General features: G+C 41.8%; 1 protein-coding gene across 2 annotated transcripts in view; it reads left to right on the top strand.

The window, feature by feature from the left end:
* PLPP1 (phospholipid phosphatase 1) overlaps positions 1-26,642 on the top strand; it is a 117,709-nt gene that overhangs the window by 50,456 nt on the left and 40,611 nt on the right. Inside the window, exons 2-3 of one of the 2 annotated variants that reach the window (XM_073680344.1) lie at positions 12,581-12,732; positions 25,121-25,401. In XM_073680344.1, the coding sequence (XP_073536445.1) occupies positions 12,581-12,732; positions 25,121-25,401 (433 nt within the window). The remainder of the gene's footprint in view (positions 1-12,580; positions 12,733-25,120; positions 25,402-26,642) is intronic. The other variant, XM_073680343.1, reaches the window with a different exon arrangement.

The following is a 26,642-nucleotide window of genomic DNA, read 5'->3' as shown; positions in this document are numbered from 1 at the left end:
ATTTTTTTTGTATTTAATATACTTTATAAACTTTTTTTATTTTATTTTTTTTCAACTTTCACCCCCTGTCACTAGTATTTGGACCGCTAAAACACGGCTAGTATTTGGCAGGACTGACCAGCCATAGGTCTGATGGTTTTAGGGGCTTTCGTACATTCAGGAGAGACAGTTCGGGGAATTAAAATTTGAAATGTCCAATCCTTTCGTTCTTGGCAGAGATGAGCCATTTCCAGAATGTCTGGATTTTCTCTTCTTTAAAAGCACGTGATCGCTGTGCTGAGCTGAGGATTCATGTGTATGGCAGAGTAAGGAGAGAGATTTGTCAAACAAGTAGGAGACACTTTAATACCCAGTCCAAAAAAAAGGATGGTGGATTGCATTGGGCATAATCACAACGAATTCTTCAGGTTTTGAACAAATTGAGAGTATGATGACAATACATTTTTTTTTCTGTTTTCTTCATTCTGATTCTATTATGGTTCACATTTACAGATTAGATAGATTGCGGAGATAACTTGTTTAGTTTGTATTGTTATATATGGATTTAATAAGCATCACGTCACAGACCTAACACACTTCTAATTCAGCATATGTCACCTATTGTGCTCTAATACGCATACACATGAAGAGGAGAGTGATTCAGACTTTCCTTTTGTCGTAATGAAATAAATCACTTGAAAAAGGCACCAATTTGTCTGCATTCTTGGTGTGGGCTTTGAGCCCAATTTTGTAGCTTGTCAATAGGTTACTAAACGCCATGACATCACTGACAATTATAATCCACTGTTGTGCTGAACAATTGGTTGTGTGTGAGATGGGAGCGGGTTTGTCCACGTTCAGTGCCTGGCCAGAATGAATTCTAGGTCCGCTCTGCTGCCAATGTTAACTTATTACCATATCCTCATTGCTTCTTCTTAAAGAAACAACAAAAACATAATAAAATTACATCTAGACGTTATACATCATCATGTTATATATTATCACTATTATTACATGTCACCTTATTAAATAACTTGAAGTATCATCCAACCTTTAATCATTTATGGAACTGCACTAGAAGAAATTGTATGCTTTTTAGATTTGTGATTATTATTTATTATTATAGCACCATTTATTCCATGGCGCTTTACATGTGAAAGGGATATACATAGCTCTAACAATTACAATAAATTTTGAACAATACAAGTCAGCGACTGGTACAGGAGGAGCGAGGATCATGTCCGCAAGGGCTCACAATCTACAAGGTATGGGTGCTGATACAGTACGTGAGGGTAGAGCTAGTCGTGCAGTGGTATGGTGGAGTGAGGGTTACTGCAGGTTGTAGACTTGTCGGAAGAGGTGGGTCTTCAGGTTCCTTTTGAAGGTTTCCACGGTAGGCGAGAGTCTGATGTGTTGTGGTAGAGCTTTCCAGAGTAAGGGGGATGCACGGGAGAAATCTTGTATGCGATTGTGGGAGGAGGAGATAAGAGGGGAGTAGAGAAGGAGATCTTGTGAGGAACAGAGGTTGCGTGTAGGTAAGTACCGGGAGACTAGGTCACAGATATATGGAGGACACAGGTTGTGGATGGCTTTGTATGCCATGGTTAGGGTTTTGAACTGGAGTCTCTGGCAATGGGGAGCCAGTGAAGGGGCTGACATTGAAGAGAGGCTGGGAAATAGCGGGAGGACAGATGGATTAGTCAGGCAGCATTGTTTAGGATAGATTGGAGGGGTGCGAGAGTGTTAGAAGGGAGGTCACAGAGCAGGAGGTTGCAGTTGTTGAGGCGGGAGATAATGAGGGCGTGAAGTAGTGTTTTTGCATATTCGTGGTTGAGGAATGTGCTGATTCGGGAGATATTTTTAAGTTGGAGTCGGCAGGAAGTGGAAAGGGCTTGAATATTTGGTTTGAAGGAGAGATTAGAGTCCAGGGTTACTTTGATGGATAGGTCAGTTGGGGGGGTTAAGTGAGATGGTGGAAAGATGATGAATTCAGTTTTACCCATGTTAAGTTTTAGAAATCTATCAGAGAAGAAGGATGAAATGACAGACAGACATTGTGAGATTCTGGTTAGTAGGGAGGAGATATCTGGTCAAGAGAGGTAGATCTGTGTGTCATCAGCATAGAAATGATACTGAAAGCCAAGGGACTCTGAGCTGTCACAGGCCGAAGTTGTAGGTGGAGAAGAGCAGGGGTCCTAGGACTGAACCTTGGGGGACACCGACAGATAGGGGGCGAGATGAGGAGGTGGTGTGTGAGGGGGAGACACTGAATGTCCTGTCTGTTAATTATGAGGAGATCCAAGATGGGGCCAAGTTTTTGATGCCAAGAGATGAGAGAGCCTGTAGTAAGAGGGAATGGTCCACTGTGTCAAAGGCAGATGTCAGGTCCAGGAGGAGGACAGAGTAGTGTTGCTTGGATTTGGCAGTTAGTAGGTCGTTGGTGACTTTAGTCAGGGCAGTTTCAGTGGAGTGGTGCTGTCGGAAGCCAGATTGTAAGTGGTCAAAGAGGGAGGAGAGGTGGGAGGACAGTTCAGAATGGACGTGCTGTTCCAGTAGTTTTTAGGTGTAAGGGAGAAGTGATATGGGGCGATAGCTAGTCGGAGAGGATGGGTCAAGGGATGGCTTTTTGAGGATGGGTGTGATCGAGGCATGTTTGAAGCATGAGGGGAAGACACCAGTTGTTAGTGACAGGTTGAAAAGGTGGGTTAGGGTTGGGATGAAGGCTGTGGTGATTTTAGCGATGAGGTGGGACAGGATTGAGTCAAGTTCACAGGTGGTGAGGTGTGATTTGGAAAGGAAAGTTGATTGTTCTTAATGGTGTAGAAGCTGGTTTTGGAGGAGGAGGGTTGAGTAGATATGAGGAGGGGCTGTGGGGACTTTAGACAAACCATAAATTTATTGGCCTCCTGTTTGCTTCTTTTCTTGACCTGTCAAAATGGTATTTTGTGCACAGTTGAGTAGTAACTTCATATGCAGTCGATGCCACTTTAGTTAGTTTAGTTATCAGGCCTCTCTGATGTTGAAGAGAAGAAAGATGGTGACATCCATTATTGCATTTACACACATTTTTCAAATTCACATTCTACTTCATCCCTGCCCCTGAATACTCTGGCCTCGCCCAACAAAACCGCCCCTGCTTAGGGCTCGTGCAGACAGCTGGATAACTCGTACTAGTAGCACTTGACCCCATATAATCCTATCAGGTCGACTTTTTTTTTAATCTCCCTTGGATCGAGTCTGTGCAAGGAAAAAAATCTCAGCATACACAAGTTGCCTCCGATTATTGGCTTGCACTCGGCCATTCAAGTCTATGGGTCCATTGAAAACATAGATTTTTTTCACGGACACAGTGAGGTGAAAAAATTGGGTTTTTTTTTTCTTTTTTTTTCTCCACATCCAAGAAAAGCGGATCACACTATGAAAATACTCTGATCAAAGTATGATTAGCAAAATTAAACCAATTTTTCTCTGATGAAAGAAAATCAGTCTTGTGACCCTAGCCTTATACTCGCTTATAAAGACCTGTACACTAAAGAATGCAAGTTACACATTCCTGGTATTTTTCTCCACATGTGCTCCTTGTGCTGATTGCCAGGGGGTGTCAATAAGCCGTTTTATCTTGACCAGGGCATTTTGATAGACTACTAAAGTAATGGAGTGAATGTTGTCCTGGGTGAAGGGAAATCTACATATGCTTCTACTTTCCTTGTCGCTCATAAACTCATACTTGCCATCCCAAGAATGGAGACCCCTTTTTCGTGTGTGTTTGTGGTTTAGAGGGGAAGCAGAAAAGCATGATTTCAACTTGTTAAACAATTTTAGGTTTTTGATCACTGCTCCAGTAATTCTGGAAAACTTTTTCTTTTGTACTCCTTTGTTCCAAAGTTATGGCCAACCACCTGATGTGTATAGGGGCCTATCACTTCTCCCCTGATAGATTGTCGTAGAGCGAGAAGGATCGGGGAGTAGAAATTTCAACGCTTTATTCTTTAGTTTTCTGGTGAGATAATCCACTACCAGAGGTATCTGTCACTGGCTAGCTCCATCCTGGATATGAATTCTCAGTTGAGCCTAATATTGAAGTGTGGGGGCATCCTTACAGATAGATGTCTGCCGAACAAAAACTGGGCCGACAGCTTTCTTGCATATGGCGAGCTTAAGATTTTAAACTGTTGATGGACTAATTGCTTATTTTTCAAGTTAACAAAATATGAGGCTAGATTTGTTTTCTCAAGATAAGTGTTTTATTAGCATCTTATGATTTGCCGTATTCATTAGAGTCGTCTTGTTAGGCTTTATTTATATTGTGCAATATTATGACCTCATGGGAACCAAAAGTTCTAAATATCCTGCTTGCTCTGTGGTTTCTAATTATTATTTTACTTTTTATTATTGTTATTTTTTTATTATTATTATGTTTGACTTTTGGACTCGCTCTAATTATGACTGCATTGCTATCTGGCATGTGACATCAATGTTTCCAGGTGGGAAGGTGACTTGCGACACTCAATAATAATAGATCTACAATATTTAGATACGTTGAATGCGTGACTACAGTGATAAGGGATGGGCAGCGGAAAAAGAGGAACAGAATAAGAAATTGCAGGCCCAAGGCCGAATTCAGAGACCAGTACGTAATAGGAGGGCAGGGGAGCTAATCCTCTCCTTCAGTGACATCCGGACTGTCTCTGATGGAATAGTCTCTGACCAGGCTGTGGATTAGTCTGCCGAAACCCAGGACACACATGTTCTCTCCTCTCCCGATGGGTCAGTTGCAGGCTATCCGTATAACCTCATTAAAATAAATTTTAAGGTGCTGGGTCTTCTAGTTTACCCCAACAATATGGTATCCAGTCTTGAAATGGTAAATCACAAAAGGCTGTTCCAGGGTACAGACTTTTTAAGTACCGTATATGTTCTACAGTCCAACAGATCCTATGCAAAGGGGCACTGCCAAAAAAAGGTTAAATGATGTTTAGTTTGTGAAGGGACACCTAGGCCAGTACTGGGTTTTTTCAAAGAGCTTGCCTGCATGAGTTAGATAACTTGCTTCCCAGGAGCCACATTAGTGGCAGTCTCTGCAGAGACCTGGAATAGATGCTGTCAGGGTCTCAGCTCTGATGAATTTACAGATCGACCATCTCGGGTCTGAACTTTTATTCCTAGTACAGGTTCCAATAGACACCAGAAAATGCACCACTTATACAGACCTGTATTTTACAGCGGATCGTAGCTGGGAGTGTTACATTTATTTTTCATGGTCTTAAAGTATGCTTACATGAATGGTCAAAATCATAAAGGCCCACTGCTCCACTTGCAAAATGCTGCCAGCTGGTCATCTAGCCCATGTGAATGGAGCTGTGGCCGATCATGCGCATTCTTAATGGGATTGACGGAGATAGCCGAACACTCTGCGTGGCCACTTTAAGGCTCTCTGAATGAATGGAGGGATTGCAGCTCCCCAGAGAGCATTGTCCCTCTGGATCCTGCTTTATTTTAGAATACTGAAGACAAGACGTAAGCTGTAATTCAATTCTTTGTCCCATCTTAATAAGAGGGGACTCTGTTCTGTACAACGTCTCAGCATTGTAGCTATCATAGTGAATTATTCTATCTACAGCTAATGACCTGTATATTTTAAGTAGTACCTCTATTTGCTATTCAAGTTAGTGTCACACAAATGTAATAAATTAAATAGATTCCATGAAAAAGTTAATTTCTACCTAAAACCACCATTAAAAAGTTTGTGTCCTCTTCTGTCTTACAGACTGCTGGGGTGAGGGGCACTTTTGATCAACAGTTTAGGCCAGCTGCACTGTCGGGCTGCTGTAGGGGACCGCTATGTATCTGTAGAATCAGAAGCTCAGTAGGTTTGGAGAGAAGTTACTGGGATAGGAGCTAAGCGCACTCCATTAATCCCGGCCATCCTGCAAGTGGTACTTACAAGCTTAACTTGCAAGGAGCTTGGAAGCACTGCACATTTTTTTTTTAGTCCTTCTAGGAAATGTGCTATAAATAATTATAGTAGGGCAAGTGGGAGAACGGGGCCAATATTTCATTTGATTTGCAAAATAAGTTGTATTTCCTAGCACTTTGCAAACATTCTCATTTTATAAAAGATGAGAATAACTTTAAATGGAAGACTTTCAATTTGTCTTCAGCCGGCCTTGTGTTAGGTTTCTCCGAAATCTAATGATAACAGTATGGCTTCCAGTATATCTTCCAAAGGGGATTTTGTATAACCTTCCTCCCTGATTGCTGTATAGCAAGTCAGCCTATTTAATCAACCCTGTTCTTGTATTTCTGCATAACTAGACTGACCTGCCTATCGATGACTTGTTAAGGCAACATAAAAATCTGTGGCAGCTTTTTCCGTGTTCACCCTGATAAATAGGGAGTGTCTTAGTATTACAGGCTCAGTTAGTTTTAAATGGGAGGGTCTTCTGGTAGGGGTCTTATTTTATCAGATCCACTGGAGGACAACTCTTTAGGTCCAGTCCTTAGAGTTCTTCCCAAGATTGAAAGTTATCATCTATCCATGGTGACATCCACTGATTCCGAGAGTGTGAAACTGAAATGCCTTGTTGGAATGGAGCTGTGACTGCGCAATGCTTAGTTCATTGTCTATAGATCGGCCAGACATAGCCAAGATGGGCACTTAATTGCCCCATTTTCGGAATCTATGAACTTCAATCTTGGAAATAATTCTGCATTGCTTATCCATAGGGACGTCCACCATTTCTGAGAACTTTGCCCTGGAATGCCCTTCTTGGCTATGTCCGGCCGGTCTATTGACCATGAACTAAGTGATGGCAACCATGCCCAGCTACTGCTCTATTCCAACACAGCATTTCTCTGGATTATTTGCAGCAGTATGAACACCTCCTCTATCCACGAACAGCAGTATAGTAATCTGTCCCGAAGTTTATATCTTTTTGTTTTTCTGTTCTGATCTCCTCCTTTAGCCCAGTAACAATGGCCAGTTTTATCTTGGTTCCCTTTGCCCTGATGGCATAAATAACTGTTTCTTCCATCCGCTTTCATTGAGGAAGTGTGAAGGAAGGACATATAAAATCAGCGATCTGACTCTGGACATTGACAGGAAGGGAAGTTTATTTTCTCCGCTGTTGCCGTTGTTGATGTTTCTGTAACGCCTCCAGCCCGGTGCCAAAATAGCCACGATTATTTAGAAAGCTGTAATAAACCCGGACAGGTGTGGGCACAACACTGCCTTAGGGGTATTTTTAGGAAATTCACTGATGCAGATTTTATCATGAAAGGTTGGGAGCGTAGGAAGCACAGGAGTCCTTGGTGCCTACATATTTTTAATGTCAGAAGACAAACTGAATGTGACTTATTATTATTTATTATTATTATAGCGCCATTTATTCCATGGCACTTTACATGTGAAAAAGGGGTATACATACAAGAACAATTACAATAATCTTGAACACAATGTCACAGCGACTGGTACAGGAGGAGCGAGGCCATGGGAGAAATCTTGTATGCGATTGTGGGAGGAGGAGATAAGAGGGGAGTAGAGAAGGAGATCTTGTGAGGATCGGAGGTTGCGTGCGGGTATGTAACTGGAGACTAAGTCAGGGAAATATGGAGGAGATAGGTTGTGAATGGCTTTGTATGTCATGGTTAGGGTTTTGAACTGGAGTCTCTGAGCAATGGGGAGCCAGTGAAGGGATTGACAGAGAGGAGAGGCTGAGGAATAGCGGGGGGACAGGTGGATTAGTCGGGCAGCAGAGTTTAGGATAGATTGGAGGGGTGCGAGAGTGTTGGAAGGGAGGCCACAGAGCAGGAGGTTGCAGTAGTCAAGGCAGGAGATGATGAGGGCGTGCACTAGTGTTTTTGCAGATTCATGGTTGAGGAATGTGCGGATTCGGGAGATATTTTTGAGTTGGAGTCGGCAGGAAGTAGAAAGGGCTTGGATATGTGGTTTGAAGGAGAGTTCAGAGTCCAGGGTTACCCCAAGGCAGCGAGCTTGATGGACTGGGGAGAGTGGACAGCCATTGACGTTGATAGATAGGTCAGTTGGGGGGGGGGTGAATGAGATGGCGGAAAGATGATGGATTCTGTTTTGTCCATACTAAGTTTTAGAAATCTAGCAGAGAAGAAGGACGAAATAGCAGACATACATTGTGGGATTTTGGTTAGCAAGGAGGTGATATCGGGTCCAGAGAGGTAGATCTGTGTGTCATCAGCATAGAGGTGATAATGAAAGCCATGAGACTCTATAAGCTGTCCCAGGCCGAAGGTGTAGATGGAGAAGAGCAGGGGTCCTAGATCTGAACCTTGGGGGACACTGACAGATAGGGGGCGAGATGAGCAGGTGGTGTGTGAGTGGGAGACCCTGAATGTCCTGTCTGTTAGGTATGAGGAGATCCAGGATAGGGCCAAGTCTGTGATGCCAAGAGATGAGAGAGTTTGTAGTAAGAGGGAATGGTCCACTGTGTCGAAGGCAGATGACGACAGGTCTAGGAGGAGGAGGACAGAGTAGTGTCGCTTAGATTTGGCGGTTAGTAGGTCGTTGGTGACTTTAGTCAGTGTTGTTAGAGTAGAATGGTGCGATCGGAAACCAGATTGTAGGCGGTCGAAGAGCGAGCAGGAGGAGAGGTGGGAGGACAGCTCAGTATGGACGTGTTGTTCCAGTAGTTTTGAGGCATAGGGGAGAAGTGATATGGGGCGATAGCTAGTCAGAGAGGATCGATCAAGGGAGGGCTTTTTGAGGATGGGTATGATTGAGGCATGTTTGAAGCATGAGAGGAAGACACCAGTTGTTAGTGACAGGTTGAAGAGGTGGGCTAGGGCTGGGATGAAGATAGTGGTAAGGTTTGGGATGAGGTGGGACGGGATTGGGTCTAGTTTACAGGTGGTGAGGTGTGATTTGGAGAGTAAAGAGGAAAGTTGATCTTCCGTAATGGTGGAGAATGTGGTTTTGGAGGAGGAGGGTTGAGTAGGTGTGAGGAGGGGTTGTGGGTGCTTTAGGCAAAAGCTTTGTCTGATGGTGTCAATCTTCTGCTTGAAGAATGAGGCAAAGTCTTCGGCTAAAATAATAGGAGAGGGAGGAGGCACTTGGGGACGGAGGAGAGAATTATGTAAACTGTTCCTAATGTAGCATGGCTTATAGCCTGAAGGGAAAACTAAAAACAGTCTCCTATATCTGTGCCAAGTGCGCTCCAGGCTGTTCATTGTCTATTGTCATTAAATCCATCCAGGGACATTAGAAAATTGTGAGACAAAACTTGTTCTGCTGGTATTTCTTGAGGTATTTTGATGATGTAGGGGGAGATAAGGATTCAGCATGTATAGTTTAGGACTGCTGATACTTTTGTTCTTGAGAAGGATGTTGACCAATTGGTTTGCCGAACCATAGGATCGTAGCCAGCTATATGTTATTTTTAGGGGACTTAAAGCTGGCCTAACATTTTTAGACATCGATCTCTCCTGACTTCCTAATATGCACAGGAAAGTTTGGCTCATCCAAGCACACTTGTGTTCCTGATTCCTCGGGCAGCAGCTTATCTCCTCCTTCAACAAAAGAATCAACAATTGAAATTTCAATGGCCTGATTGTTCTCTGCCCCAATATAGTCTGTCGGGGAGGAGTCAGGAGGCCATCATACACCTTTAGATGGTCGACAAAAATTGTCAGGTTTGGTAGAAGTTTAGCTAATATGTAATGGTGACCTTTACATACTGGACTAAGGAAAGTGATGAGGTGTCGGAAATTCCACTGAAAGACCTCCTCTAATGCAAACTAGCACAGACTCTACCCCTTTATTAATATGGTTAGTTCTAATTATGTCCTATGTTGTTTTGTACTCCTATGCTTGGTACACTTTGCTGTCATTTGCAAAATAAGTATTGGTTCATCAAATGTTTGGGTGGTGTTTTTTTTTTTTTTGTCATGGAAGCCAATGAGGCTGAAAAATCTGATTATGTAAAAGTGGTACTTTTCCCTTATCTACAAGTACACCATTGAGAGTGCGCTTAAGAAAAGGTCATGTATTACCCTGAGTTAACAAATTGTACATTCATATAGATTACTTTATGGTGCCATATTTCTCATTGCCATGTGCTTCAGGTTTTACATGGCCAGCATAGAGTAGTGGTATGTTGTACAGGTCCATCTTGCATTTCATCGGTGTGAGGCTGAGTCCTAAGCTGGCTTAACACATTAGATTTCTGTCAAGCAAACACATCATTATCGACGGGCTCGGCCAACGTTCTAACGTGTATGAGGGCATTGGCCAAATGATGGTTGGGAGAAATCTCAATCAGGCATGACAGATTTCGGACTGCCAGTCGCATTGTTTGTCCCTGAAATAAGCCGCCGAACAACATGTTAGTCGCCATCTTTCTCTTGGAGAACACAGGAGCACTCGACCGAATGATCGCTCCTCTATATGGAGTCAGCTGAGACGGCTGTCAACCGAATTATCGCTCATCTGACAACCATCTGTGTATGGGAGAGTCTACTGAGAGATGGCTTGCAGCCAAAATAATCTTTTGGCCGACAGCCATCACATGTGTTTGACCGGCCTTAGCTGCACGTTTACCCTCTTTGCATTTTTATTGCATTGAGTTTGCAGTGGCTTTTAATTTACGCTGCTTATTTTCCTTGCAGTGTGTGGCTTAAGATTTTGTACAAACCCATCCGCGACTCTTTTCTGTAATACACAAGATCTTTCATCTGCTGAGTATTCGCCCCATGTGCACATACCGTGAGGCGGAAACAATCTGCTGCAAGGTATTTTATTCTCATCCGTCTGGTGTTGATGGTGAATATCGCACACTTTAGCTACATTTGAACATGATGGATCCTAATGAGGTGGTGAATTTCCCACACTATTGTGTGCGTTTCTTTCCTCGTCTCATTGGTGACTGGTTATCTCATCTTTCAGGGCTTACGTCGCTCTTTATAGAAATGTTTTGAGTTCTTTCAGTCTGTGAAAGGCGCCTTTGGCCTCACCTACACCACCCTCCAGTACGAGAGGCAGGATACATTTCTGACAGGGCTAATATTAGGATGGGTGTGAGGCCTGCCGGCCTCTGGGTGTGGGTGACATCACACCGCTGTTATTAAAGATCTAAATTTATCATTGTTGAAACCACCTGATTCCTTTCAGAAGCTCATGATGTAGCAAGCTTCCCTCTAAGAACTGGTGTGATGACTCTCAGGTCGGCTTTTAATGTTTCAAACTATTTCTTGTCAATTATTCTTCCCACAAAGGAGCACTCCAGATAAAACTGATAAACTTTAAGGGGGATTCCCATATCAGTTACTGATGGAAGATCGCGTGCCAGCGCCCTTCAGTTTTTCTTCTGCACAGGAGCGTTCCTGCCCATCCTCTGCAGCTCAGCTTTATTAAAGTTAAAGCGGGGGGCTCTGTAGCCCCTTCATTCCCAGTATCGATGGGTTCAGACTCAAAGCAATCATATCACTAGGAAATGCCGTCACTAAGATAAGAATTTACGTTTTATGAAGCGCAAGTCGAAGGTATTCAAATAATATCTTTGTCATGAATCGCCTCTGATGCCACACACTGATCATAACCATGTACTGGAGTGCTCCTTTTGAGAGCCTGGAGTGCTCCTTTTAGAGGGTGGAGCATTATTGCTGTATATCGCAGGTCAACACTTCAGGCACTTGGACTTAATAATCATTCATTTAAAAGAATGCCAACGGGCAGAGGAGGAGCAGTTATTTAAGTGCTCTGTTCAATGCTCCACATGGCAGAGAGCCGAGACCTGTCATACAAACTTCCATATAGGAATCTTCATATTTACAGCTGCTCGTACACAAGGCGTCTATTAAAGAGGAGGTCTGACTAGGTCAAAAGTGGCCAGTTTTTCTTTTCTTTTATTTCCACTGTTCCCCCTGAGTATTTTATATATATATTTTTTAATCTGCCATATGGTCTCTAAAATATGCGGCCTTTTATTTGGTTCTAATTTTTACAGTATTAACAAGGGGGTGTGACCCACTGATCTATAAGGTAGAGCATCCCTGGAGGATCCTGTGAGCCGCATACCCTTGAAGACTAAAGCAATCTGCCCTGAATGACAAGTCCCAGATCTCTAAAACCAAGTGGCGGATTAAAACAAGAAACAAACCAAAAACTAATACTCATGTGAGCAAAACCTGCCTACTTATGAATTGCTGACAGGTCCTCTTCAAACGACTCATTTTGATGTTTAGTGAGTGCTGTAGTGTGTGTGTATGTGTGTGTGTGTGTGTGTGTGTGTGTGTGTGTGTGTGTGTGAGATTTACACGTTCCTACTATTTTTATATGTTACTAAATGGACATAATCCATCAAATCCCTGGGGGAGGACTAATGGAAAAAACACCCACTTTTTGAAACTCTTCTGCATGTTGATTTGGGATCTTGTTTCTCCATCTTACTCTGATAAATCGAGCATGCACTGTCAGATCGATTCGTCAGCCTCTCGTATTGTCTTGCTGTCAGTCTGTCCGTCCTGCTTGCTCTGCTTCCTCGCAGTCTGAACCTTTTCCCATTAACGCTGCATTTCCATGTGTTGTTGTGACTCCCTCTGTATTAATGCATATCTTTCTTCCTTTTGCTAGTCGGATTGCCTTTTGCAATTCTCAATTCGAAGCATAGCTCCTTCAAACGTGGATTTTTCTGTAACGATGATTCCATCCAGTATCCATACAAAGAAGACACCATTTCTTATCAGTTGTTAGCAGCGATAATGATACCGTTAACTATCGTTATTGTAAGTTCTAATGGTTCTCTATTCTGTGTTAACAGCCGGCTTGTCTGTCATGAATTAATTCAAAATGTGGCTTTTTTTTTTTAGGTATGGAGATCTCAACCCCATTTTATTTGAACTGTACATTGACAATAGACTGACAATGTCCCCCTGCTGGTATCCTCACCATACAGCCTAAAATTGTGGGGATACCATTCCCCTGCAGCGCCCCCTCAGGACAAATTAAGCATTACACCGTGCCCATTTATATCAATGACAGAACAGGTCCTCCAGAATGAGAGATTCTTTGTTATTCACTCTGAGGATCCCAAACCACCCTAGGTTAGCTCAGGGTTTCATAATGGGATGAATGACAATCAGTTTTCTTAGCTGGTTAACCCCTTTAAATATACCACAATGAGTCAGAAATTATGTAGAAAATAGTTCTAAGAAAATATCAAGCTTATCACTCACAACAGTACCTTAAAGAAATTGCCCAGGACTGATCTATGGCTGTCTATCTGTAGGGTAGGCCATCAATGTAAAATTGGGGAAAGTATGACACTCAGTACCTACAACGATAACCTGAAAACTTCTCTGGTAGTGGCCGACACTAAGGGCTTAACACAGTAGCCCCGTACATTGCTTAATGGCCTCTATCACATATTACACTTTTTCCCAATTGGTTAGTTCTGTTTTTTGCCCAAGCAGTTGTCAGCTGATCATGGGGGGGTGGTGGAGGTTGTCGGACCCCCAACCATGTTACATTCATGATTGTTTATACAAATAAACCATGAAAATGTCAGTCCAGGACAACCAAAGAGCTTTCATTTAAAAAAAAAAGAAAAAGTAATTTAAAAAATAATAGAAATGTATAGGACACCGATGTGTACTCCTGCCTATAAAGGAGACCAGAAAATGCATATTGTGTTGTTGATTGCATCTTTTATGTTGAAAGAAAAGTGATCCTTAGTCGGCAGCACATCCCGGTTCACGAAGAGGGGATATGCTGCCAACAACAATGTAAGTGATGGGGAACGATCAATCATTTGTGTGAAGCCCCTAATGCTCATTATGACGTGCACAGTAAATAGTAAGTCAAAGGGGTTTCCCCCTTCAGAAAATCCTGGTCCATGGGCGCCGTTTGGTTTAAAAAAGAAATAAATAAATAACACCCTTGTCTCTCCCTCGCTGAGTCTCCGCTACTGCACCATAAGGTATTGTCTACACTGCTGACGTCACGTCAAGAGTACGGCAGCCAATCGCTGAGCTCAGCGGCTCTGCCCCTCTTAGTCACTGATTTAGCTACTCACGAGACAACTATTTTTAATTTTTTTTTATTTTAATATAACAAACTGCAAATAGATCACAGTTGTCATGTCTCTGATATAAACTGGGATACTAGTATAAAGATTGTCCCCACTGCCCCCTCTTTTGTTGACTAAGAACTGCCGAAGCCCAAAGCTAGAAAAGTGCATATTGCCGTATAATGAGGCAGATTTTACATTAGGGTGGCAACCTTTTTGGGACGTAAAATGGCAGCTGTCTCATAAATAGAAAAGACTAATATTCCTAACAATAGAAGCCAACTTTATTTTAGGAGGGAAGGGAAAGTTTTCGAGAAAATCCATAAATCAGAAACATCAGGGCTTGCTGCTCCTGCTATAGTATCCCATCTCTGCATTGACAATATTGGGATGTCCAGTACAGACCAAAAGTTTGGACACACCTCATTTAAAGATTATTCTGTATTTTTATGACTATGAAAATTGTACATTCACACTGAAGGCATCAAAACTATGAATTAACACATGTGGAATTATATACTTAACAAAAAAGTGTGAAACAACTGAAAATATGTCTTATATTCTAGGTTCTTCAAAGTAGCCACCTTTTGCTTTGATGACAGCTTTGCACACTCTTGGCATTCTCTTGATGAGCTTCAAGAGGTAGTCACCGGAAATGGTTTTTCACAGGTGTGCCCTGTCAGGTTTAATATGTGGGATTTCTTGCCTTATAAATGGGGTTGGGACCATCAGTTGTGTTGTGCAGAAGTTTGGTGGATACACAGCTGATAGTCCAACTGAATAGACTGTTAGCTGCTTTTTTCTTGCCATAATGCAAATTCTAAGTAAAGAAAAACGAGTGCCCATCATTACTTTAAGAAATGAAGGTCAGTCAGTCCGAAAAATTGGGCAAACTTTGAAAGTGTCCCCAAGTGCAGTTGCAAAAACCATCAAGTTCTACAAAGAAACTGGCTCACATGAGGACTGCCCCAGGAAAGGAAGACCAAGAGTCACCTCTGCTTCTGAGGGTAAGTTTATCCGAGTCACCAGCCTCAGAAATCACAGGTTAACAGCAGCTCAGATTAGAGACCAGGTCAATGCCACACAGAGTTCTAGCAGCAGACACATCTCTACAACAACTGTTAAGAGGAGACTTTGTGCAGCAGGCCTTCATGGTAAAACAGATGCTAGGAAACCACTGCTAAGGACAGGCAACAAACAGAAGAGACTTGTTTGGGCAAAAGAACACAAGGAATGGACATTAGACCAGTGGAAATCTGTGCTTTGGTCTGATGAGACCAAATTTGAGATCTTTGGTTCCAACCACCATGTCTCTGTGCGACGTAGAAAAGGTGAACGGATGAACTCTACATGCCGGGTTCCCACCGTGAAGCATGGAGGAGGAGGTGTGATGGTGTGGGGGTGCTTTGCTGGTGACACTGTTGGGGATTTATTCAAAATTGAAGGCATACTGAACCAGCATGGCTACCACAGCATCTTGCAGCTGCATGCTATTCCATCCGGTTTGCGTTTAGTTGGACCATCATTTATTTTTCAACAGGACAATGACCCCAAACACACCTCCAGGCTGTGTAAGGGCTATTTGACCAAGAAGGAGAGTGATGGGGTGCTACGCCAGATGACCTGGCCTCCACAGTCAACAGACCTGAACCCAATCGAGATGGTTTGGGGTGAGCTGGACCGCAGAATGAAGGCAAAAGGGCCAACAAGTGCTAAGCATCTCTGGGAACTCCTTCAAGATTGTTGGAAGACCATTTCCGGTGACTACCTCTTGAAGCTCATCAAGAGAATGCCAAGAGTGTGCAAAGCAGTCATCAAAGCAAAAGGTGGCTACTTTAAAGAACCTAGAATATAAGACATATATTCAATTGTTTCACACTTTTTTAAGTATATAATTCCACATGTGTTAATTCGTAGTTTTGATGCCTTCAGTGTGAATGTACAATTTTCATAGTCATAAAAATACAGAATAATCTTTAAATGAGAAGGTGTGTCCAAACTTTTGGTCTGTACTGTAAATATATTTGTTTTTTTTTCAGTCCTTATTTTCTGAAGGAATCTTGGAACGTAGTTAAGAGCAATCAAACTGGCTGACGCACCAATAATCTCAGCTACCTTTTTTTTTTTTTTTCTCCCATTCAAAGAATTTTGCTTGCATAAATGATGCAGATTTATCTCAGATTTTTCCCCATAGACTGCATTGGGTGATAAATCTGTAGTAAGTATGCAATGCAACACTATAGTTTACCGCAGACCAAAAGATGTAAAAAAATAAATAAATAAATAGACAAAAAATTATCTGGTCCCTGAGGACAATCTCTACACATCCTCTCCTGTACAAGTTATTCTGTCCCAATCAGAGGCATTATCGGTCATTGGACTGTAAGGACTCCTACCATGCAAGGAAATCTGGAGCAAGATCCGCACAGCTTTGTATGGACTTACCTTTTTTTTTTTTTTTTTTAAAGGCTTTTGAAACTGATCAACTTTAAAATCTGCACCAAAAACCTATTCAAATGCAATGTGGATTTTGAAGCTTAGTCTCCTCAAAATCCTCCTTAAAAGCAAAACCACAAAGAAAAAAATGTATAAAGCTATCTTCTTTTTTTTCTTTTTCTTTTTAATTCCTACAGATCACATAATTTTGCCCTTGTCCAAATGATTGCATGGAAGATTTTTCTTACAGCCGACATCATATACTTCGTATTTTTATGGAAAATATAGATAATTTGGGTAGGGTTTCACACTTGGCATTCTGCACAATTCATTTGGGATCTTAGTATTTTTTTTTTTTACATGAACATACTGCATCAGTCCTGAAATTACATAGCTTTCTATGTGACGTATATGTATATTTTCTCACTCTGTTAAGAAGAACCCTTCTACCCAGCTGTACAATTAGCACATTCATAAAATCATCCCAATCCCCTATAATCTGTAGGTGTGAGCGCTGTAACATAGAGGATAATGAAAATTCACTGCTAGGAATCTGTAAATCATGTAAAGGACTTTGACTTTTACTGCAATGCCTTGCATAATGTTGTGTAATGCTGAGCGTTCCGTGTACTCCGCCATGTAACAGAAATATGACCTTTTCTGTGTCAGAATATTGCACAATATAAAAACTTGCAACATAATGACCCCAGAAAAATAGTACTCGAAGGGTCAACAAGTGTACAAGAATTATTAAATGTAGAAAATGATCTTTATTTAACAATAATAAAACACAATAGGATAAAATAAGGTTCCTCATGCCAATAGGAGACGCAGTAGCAGAAAACCTTTGTAGGCAAAATACAAGGTAACTACCGTAATACCTACTGGTTATATTAATAATCCTGGTAAATTATAAAGTTTGCGTAGTCCATATAGTAGAAAGTGATGCAGAGTTCCAGACAAGATTGCCCAAACTGGTTCAAATAGAGTAATAAATATGGACACCCCCCCGGAAGAAGCAAGGCGAAACACGCGTTAGGGTGGAGGGACGCAGTACTACCTCCCTGGTGGATGCGATAAGCATTTCTTATTTAGGTAAAATCTATTTTTATACCATATTTATTACTCTGCTTGAACCACTCTGGGCACTTTTGTGTGGAAGTCTGTATCACTGTCTACTATATGGATTATCCAAGCTGTATAATTTACCAGGATTAGTAATCTAACGAGTAGGTGTTAGTTACCTTATATTTTGCCTATAAAGGTTTTCTTCTACTGTTTCTCCTCATGGCATGGTCCTTGGAGGACGATTTTTCTGGGGTCATTCTGTTGCAATTGATTGTGCAGATTTTGCCCTCCCAGGTATTAGGGCTTATTTTGGGACAGTTATGTTCAACAATGTAAAAGCTTATCTATAATGTGATGCATGAGGGTTGTTAGCTGTAGGCTGATCTGCGTAGTTTGTTGTCTTTGTAGCTTTTTATGAATTTCTTCAGTGCTGCAATTTCTGGCTTTTTATGTTAGTTTTTCTACAAATACAAAGCAGACTCTTCCATTACCACAGTCAATGTAGGAAGGGATAATAATAATCTTTATTTTTATATATTGCTAACATATTCCTCAGCGCTTTACATACATACATAATCATCGCTGTCCCCATTGGGGCTCACAATCTAAATTCCCTATCAGTATGTCTTTGGAATGTGGGAGGAAACTGGAGAATCCCAAGGAAACCCACGCAAACACGGGGAGAACATACAGACTCCTTGCAGATGTTGTCCTTGGTGTGATTTGAACCCAGGACCCCAGCGCTGCAAGGCTGCAGTGCTAACCACTGAGCCACCATGCTGCCCATGGGAGCGATATAAGTTACTGCCAGACAAAACTTGTAGTATAGCTAAAAAAGTGACAAAAGCACACAATAGGGCATCACCGAGGCAATAAACATTGTAGATGGTGTGGTATTGCTCTCCTAGCTGGGATGTGTCAGGCACAACTCCTATGCAGATGTAGATACCAGCTGCTGCTACTCCGTATGCTGGAATACAATCAATAGTAAATGCAATAGTAGAAAGGGGTATATGGGTAATTCTGCTTCGCTGCTGGTCAATAGTTTTATTAAACTACGCTTTTCAGAGTTGAACAAACTCCATCAGGAAAAACACAACTGCTTTATAGCAGAGGCCTGAAGGTTTTGTTTCCAAATTAACTGATATTTGGAACTGTTAATAATTCCCTCCACCTTGACTAAATCCCCAGTTCCAGCTTCCAAAAAACAGTCCCAAAGCATAATGCTGCCTCCACCATGCTTCACTATGGGTGGGTATGGCTTTCTTTTGGTGGTTTGTAATGTTGGCTTTGCTCTAAACATACCTTTTGGAATTTTGGCTAAAAAGTTCAACCTTGGTCTCATTGGACCACAACACATTTTTCCCCTGCTTTTGGCAGAATTTATGTAGGTTTAGGCAAAACCTAGCTGGACTTGGAAACCTTTTCTTACAAAGAATAACATCTATCTTGCCACATTACCCCAAGGCCAGACATATGAAAAATACGGGAGATTGTTGCCACATGCAGTACACAACCAGTACTCGCCAGAAATTACTACAGCTCTTTTAATCTTACTGTAGGCCTCTTGGCAGTCTTATGGTCCAATACTCTTCTGGTGTTTTAGCCAATTTTTTTGGGGACATGAAGTTATATGTAATGTCCCTGTTGTGCCAAATGTAAGCCGCCACTTGATCACGTCTTTAGTATTCCATGGTATAACCAATGCCTTGGAAATTTAATTTGTACACTACTCCTAACTGGTAACTTTAAACAATGAGATCCCTTTGCTGTGTTGTAAGCCGTTTACAAACCATGGCTTTTTCTGTAAAATGCAACTAAGAAAATGTCATGAAAATCCTAGTAGAACAGCTAAACTTTATATGAGGCTAATCAGAATCACTGCACATGATGGCAGCTGTGCACTAACAACTATTTAGCATGAGTTTAAATGTGATTGGCTAATTCTGAACACAACCACATCCCCAACTATAAGAGGGTGTTTACACTTATGAAACCACATTATTTTAGTTTTGTTATTTTACTTTCCAGGCTCAAAATGATTTCAGTTTGTTAATCGAATTGCACAGATTATAGGTGACATTAAAGGTGGAAAAAAGTTCCAAAATTATTCTTTTTGGAATCATTTTTTAAACGATTAAAAAACAGGCATTTTAACAAGGGTGTGTAGACTTTTTATATCTATTGTATAAAAGCTGTTGCTTTGCCAACATTTTTGACTGAGAAAAAGCTTTTGTTTTATTTTGTTTTTCTACAATTTTTGAAATGGAAAATTTGCAGCTCAGGAATCTTGTCGAGCAGCTGATGGAAAAATTAATCACCACTTGTTCTGCCCAAAAATTGGTCTCCAGAGACCCAACATTCTCTTGGGTTTGGATAATTTCCACTCTCGCTGAGTAGACCTCTGTCTTGATAACCCCTTCCATGTTTGCATCCTTAAAAAACAAAACTAGTTCTTGCAAGCATTACAAGAGCGTCCAGTCTGTCTGTATCTCCCAGTTATGGCGTGTAGCAGCTTGTGCAAGTCAGTCTTTTGTCCTTACTGTGAGCTGCAAGATAAGAATAACTTATGTACTGTGTTTTCAACCTGCTGTCAGCATATTACTGTACTCTCATCAGTGGAAAGTACAGAAAATAGTTTTGGAGCACATTACTATGCATCCCAAGGGCACTAGTAATCATCTATTCCAAGCAAGTGATCAAATAACCAGTCTACAAGGACATACTTTAGATCTCTATTTGTATTCTGTTATTAGTTGTAATGTACTGGAAACAAGCAGTAAGTGTCCAATCCACCAGCTGCACTGCCACAGGGGGAATAAATCATTATTGGACCCCAGGAGGTCCCTTCCAACTCTACCATTCTATGATGATCTAGTGAATCCTGCTTTGAGCAGGGGGTTGGACCAGATGACCCAGGAGGTCCCTTCCAACTCTACCATTCTATGATTCATTACATAATGCCCATTGAAACTAAAAGGCCATTAAGGTAATGCTTGAAAGTGCTGGGACCTTCAGATAAAGAGACTTTATTGATGAGCATCTTAATGGATCCTCTTCTGTAATTCCTTAATAAGTCATTCACTATATAGACAACCCCTTAATGGGAGTTTGTCAGTACTACCAACTTGACTAAACCGTCTATGTGGGCATGCAGGTCATAGGAAGCTGAATAAAATGATACCGTGATATCTATAATTTGATGTTTTATTGTAGAGAAATCAATTTTTTTTTCTTAATATGTAAATGATCTGTTAAGATCTATGGGCCGGACATTAATCTCCCTGAGAATCTGCATCCAGAGCTTATTATAAATGAAAGGGACATTTACCAGTGTGAGACATGTAGATCAGGAGAGCAGACTGTCAGTCATTACATGTCTCACACTGGTAACTCCCCCTTTCATTTAAAATAAGCTCAGGAGGAAGATTCTCAGGGAGTTCTATATCCAGCCCATAGATCTTAGCTCATTTACACATCGTATCGCAGATATCAAGTTATAATAAGGTATTCAACTTTCTATGACCTGCATGCCCATATAATCGGCTGAGGAGGGTAGATCCTACTGACAGATGCCCTTTTTAAAAGTTTAGGTCAAAATTGTCTTGTCTTTTCGAGATTGCTATATAATATGACGCCAACTCTGTGGATCAACATTTAAAGGGGTTGTCCACTATTGGACAAGCAATTTTGAATGCCTGAATGCGCCAAATGCAATAAGGAAAAAGTATAATTGCCTCCTGGTCCAGCTCCGTTCTGAGTGATATGATCTTGTGATATTGTTTGTCACTTGAACACTGCAGCCCATCAGCGGCCACTGAAGGGCTGCATCCGTAGCTTAATGCAGCTATCACAGTTCTGACAGTGCGTGGAAGCTTGAGAAAACCAGATAAAAACATTGGTTTGTCCAGTGAAGATGATTTCTGTCCATATGACCTACCCTGCTCAGATCCCCCATCTATGAGCCATCAGAAAGACCCAATTAGATGGACATGCGTGGTCCTTGTATGACTTAGACTTATACGTTACTCATATCAATGGACACCATGTCCTTCTACATTAAAAAGCAATGGCTGCTAAAGAGAAAAAGCCTAACTAAATGCAGGCGAAATCTTCTGTTTGCCATGAGTGCAGAGAGCAGGTCCTGCAGCGATCACTTGATTATCCTGAAACCACCTGGATCAATGTTGGGGAGAGAACCATAAATCTCTTATAAGTGGTTTTAAAAAATTATCACTGATCCCTTCAATATGTCATAGTAAATTAATGTCAGTGTTTGGAACATTATGTGATATAAAAAGGGAAACGGTTACAAACTTGGCGTGTGGCCCACTGCATTATTATCCAGGAAACAACCTAATAAATTAAAAGGTTTAATGAACGTTCTCTATCAAGTGTCACTGATAACAACATTCTTCTCTCGTGAGACATTCTGTTGGTCTCCTGCCCCTTTCATGTGTGCCCCCACAACCACATTTTTAATGACCTCCAAACTTACACAGTGATGATGTTCCTTTAATCAGTCATTCAATAATTTCATTTTTCTAGTGCTTCTTTTTAGCATAGAACTGTACAATACTTTTTATATTACAAGAACGAGCAGAGATAACTCGTACGATTAAAAACCACACTTGAATCCGCAAGTATCGTTAATCTTACAGATAAGTCATGTATATGTATCTGATCATGCAGTAATATGCTCCTATCTGATTGTTTGCGGATTAAGTACATTTCACTATAACTTTACATTCTTATTTGTTGAATTCCTTATTGTATATCTTTACTATTGTAAAAGCTGAAAAATGCACACTTTTTTTGGGGGGGGATTTCTGATACATTAGATTCACAAGCGAGTAGATTAATGAGTAATTTTGGTCTAAAAAGATATTACACATTTCTATATTTTAGCTTTTTTTTTTTTTTTTTTTTTACTATCATACCTTGTGATTAATACAATCTCAGTGTTAATTTTGCTCTCCGGCAGAAGAATACTCTGAGCATGTGCAGTAGGTACCTCTGCTGTAGGAGAAAGCTTAGCATGACATGCATATGCGGATTATAATGAGGTCAATCTGGGCTACCGCCCAGGGCTCCGGGGGGCCCGGGGCATCGGGGGGTCCATGGTCAGATTGCCCTCATTATAATATGTGCGGCGACGCGGCACATACCGGCAGTCAGAGGCGCGGGAGGGCCCCCGGACCGCCCCCCCAGCAGCGGCGCACTGCCGCTGCTTCTCCTTCGGCCGGGCCAGCACTGCACCTGTTAACTTCCCTGTGTGCTGGCCCGGCCGCGTCACAGCTAGGAGACAAGGCCCTATGCGCGGCCTTGTCTGCTAGTGTGACGTCATGCAGTGCGCGCCCTGCACTGCTACTTACCAACGGAGAGGAGCTGGACAACGGGAGCCGTGGGATGGTGAGTGTGAGTGTGTGTGTGTGTGTGTGCGTGCGTGCGGATATCATTGTGCGATATCTGTTTTATATGTATTTTTGTGTTTCAAATGTGTTTATGCGTGTATGTTTATTTTTGTGTGTGCGTGACTGCGTGCGGCGTCCCGCTGTATCTGGGGGGGCGCCGTGTGGCCTCCCACTGTGTATAGATGGTGCCGTGCGGCCCCCTGCTGTGTATAGATGGCGCCGTGCGGCCCCCTGCTGTGTATAGATGGCTACGTGCGGCCTCCCGCTGTGTATAGATGGCTACGTGCGGCCCCCCGCTGTGTATAGATGGCTACGTGCGGCCTCCTGCTGTGTATGGGAGGATTGTGGCAGCTCATATTGTGTGTAGGGTCATCCTACTGTATATAGGGGATGTCGGCATACTTAATTGTGCTCAATATTAAGTCATACAATTAATGTAAAAAAATATTATTATTAGTATATTAATATTATGCCAAATTAATTTCATGTGAACTATCACATGATCTATCACAGGGGATCGTGTGACATGTCACGTGATACATCAGGTGTGTGTGTGTGTGTGGGGGGGGGCCCGCGCCTTCTAAACTGCCCAGGGCCCTTGCTACTCTTAATCCACCCCTGATTAACATGGCATAGATCTACAGGTCACAGCAGCCTCTCAGAATTTATCAAGACAGGGTGGGCAGCAGTGGGAGCGAACTCTTATTACATTAGCACCCCTGGTATCTCCAGTATTTGCTCACACTGCTGTCCATATTTATCTAATCTAATACTGAAGATACCATAAGTATTGAGGTAAGAAGAGGCTGCTCACACTGATGTCCATGTCTATCTTATCTGCCTCTTCTTACCTCCAGGGCTGTGGAGTCGGAGTCCATTTTATACCGACTCCACCAAAATGGACAACTCCAACTCCTAAAATATATAATAAATTGGGTTCAGTAGTTCAATGCAGTTTGTGGGGAATATTTTTTTCTTAAGAATTTGGGAAAGTTATGAAATGTCCTATAAATATCTGTCCTATTCCTGATCTAAGGGTCTAGACTTTTAGCTGAGATGAATCTATGCTACAGTAAATTTATCACATAAACATGAGCCATGTATGAGGGAGTTAGAGTCGGTGTCATGGAAATTGAGGAGTCTGAGTCGGAGGTTTGGCTTACCGACTCCACAGCCCTGCTTACCTCAGTACTTCTGGTATCTCCAGTGTTAGATCAAATAGACATGGTGGACAGCAGTGTGAGCAGCCTCTTCTTACCTCAGTACGTCTGGTATCTCCAGTGTTGCATCAAATAAACAAGGTGGACAGTAGTGTGAGCAGCCTCTTCTTACCTCAGCATTCCTGGTATCTCCAGGATTATACAAGATGAACAGGGGTGGACAGCCATGTGAGTAGCCTCTTCTTACCTCAGCATTCCTGGTATCTCCAGGATTATGTAAGATGAACAGGGGTGGACAGCTGTGTGAGCAGCTTCTTCTTACCTCAGCACTTCTGGTATCTCCAGTATTTATATATGATGAACAGGGGTGGACAGCAGTGTGTGCAGCGTCTTCTTACCTCAGCATTCCTGGTATCTCCAGGATTATATAAGATGAACAGGGGTGGACAGCAGTGTGTGCAGCGTCTTCTTACCTCAGCACTTCTGGTATCTCCAGTAAAAGTTCTGAATATTCACTGAGCGCACATCTTTGTACACATGAAAGGAGTCCAAGCTCCCTACTGCACATGCTGTCAGGCACCTGTCCTTTTCATTCTTGGACAGATGGTGAATATTTTAATCCACTACGGGGATTATCTCTTTAGGCAAAGAAATAGTGTTTTTCTAATTAAAAGTATTTTGGAATTTTTCCCCAATGATTTTTTTTAATACATTTCATTTTTTTAAATGAGTGGAATATCCCTTTTAATGTGTGTGTTTTATATGTGCTATATATTATTTACAAAGTCATATACGTATAATACAAGGCCAAATTGATAGCTATAGCACTATGACAATCTGACAATTTGATGATATGAGTAGGCTTTTCTGGACCCGGGACTCAACATGTTTGTTCAGGTACCGTGGTCCATTTAGCGTCTTATGGTTGGCCTTGGTTTGTTCACTATGACAATCTGTAGTTTATTTTCTGTAGTCCGTGAAGTCGCTGACCATTGTATTAACCTGTGTCCTTTTTTCTTTCCTACAGATCATTTTAGGGGAAGTCCTGTCTGTATTTTATAAGTGCTTGCAGTCTAACGGCTTTGTCAGAAATCACTATGTAGCAACGATTTACAAAGCTATTGGCACGTTCATCTTTGGAGCTGCAGTAAACCAGTCGCTGACCGATATCGCCAAGTACACTATTGGGCGCCTGAGGCCTCACTTTCTGGATGTTTGTAAACCAGACTGGACTAAGATCAACTGCAGCGCTGGATACATCGAGAACTTTGTTTGTCTAGGAGATCCTGTGAAGTCCAGTGAAGCGCGGTGAGTACAATCACTCGGGTTTGTTAGTACTGAGGTTTTCATCAGGTGAATGAGGACCTTGTGCAAGCGATTTATGTAAGCTCTGGTTACCAGGCAGTCCTGTCTGTTTGTTCGCTCACCTGCTTCCCAACTTATCTCAGCTGCCTGCTTAACAATACTGCTGTGGCTGCAATTAACCCAAACTTCTCCTGCACACAGTGTGGGTAAGTATTACAGGCCCAGTAGCGTTACCTTCTGTAAATCTGTGCTTCCTGGATAAAATGATTACAATGACTGGTAAAACCTCTATACACAGCGGTCACATCAATCACAATAGGTGATATCACTGCTTCCCTATTGCTCCCTGTCCCTTCACAATGATCTTTGCACATGCTCATTAGGTGCTTCAATACAAATTGTAGGGTTTGAGTCAATCTGTTGCTGCTAACTTATTAGTAGCTTTCATTTAAAAAAAAAAATGAGATAAAATAGCACCAGTGTGAATATTGCGTGACTTATAATTATTATTTTTAATATAGATTGTGATATGTAAGAAAAAACAACAATCCCAACATTAAAAAATACATTTCAAACACCTGATTTAAACAGTTCTTTTTTTTCTGATAACACATTCCCTTTTAAACTCCCAAACATATTTCTTTGAGATTTATGCAAATGATGTCACCATCACAGAAACCCTGTTGCATTTGTTTTTTTTCTGATTTTGCCCAGAAGGCAAAGACTATTTAGACAATTGACGTCTATACAAGAAGCTTGTTTCGTTAGCAGATCGTCTTGGGTTACAGACCTTGCATCTTCGTGACAGAATCTCTTTAAATATTCAGTGTTTGCATATTAGGAGGGTGCCACCGCATCCTTGCACTTGTTTGCACGCCAGCAGACTAGATCTGCATATATGACACAGCAAAACCGGAAAAGTTGTGAAGTAGTAAAATGGCATATGAATATACAGTAAGGGCTGCATGCACTTTTATTGGAGCCACGTTACCTGCCACATGCACACAGCGCATATGTAGCTAGAACGCCACACTGTACTGCGCATACTTCACACACACTGCGCATATGTAGCTAGAACGCCACACTGTACTGCGCATACTTCACACACGCTGCGCTTATGTAGCTAGAACGCCACACTGTACTGCGCATACTTCACACACACTGCGCATATGTAGCTAGAACGCCACACTGTACTGCGCATACTTCACACACACTGCGCATATGTAGCTAGAACGCCACACTGT

The sequence above is a fragment of the Phyllobates terribilis genome, unplaced genomic scaffold (genome assembly GCF_046119375.1).
Source record: "Phyllobates terribilis strain yellow unplaced genomic scaffold, ASM4611937v1 Scaffold_1__5_contigs__length_1240528914, whole genome shotgun sequence".
Taxonomy (NCBI): domain Eukaryota; kingdom Metazoa; phylum Chordata; class Amphibia; order Anura; family Dendrobatidae; genus Phyllobates; species Phyllobates terribilis.
The sequence above is the reverse complement of the archived record's forward strand: the minus strand, read 5'-3'. Positions and strand labels throughout refer to the sequence as shown.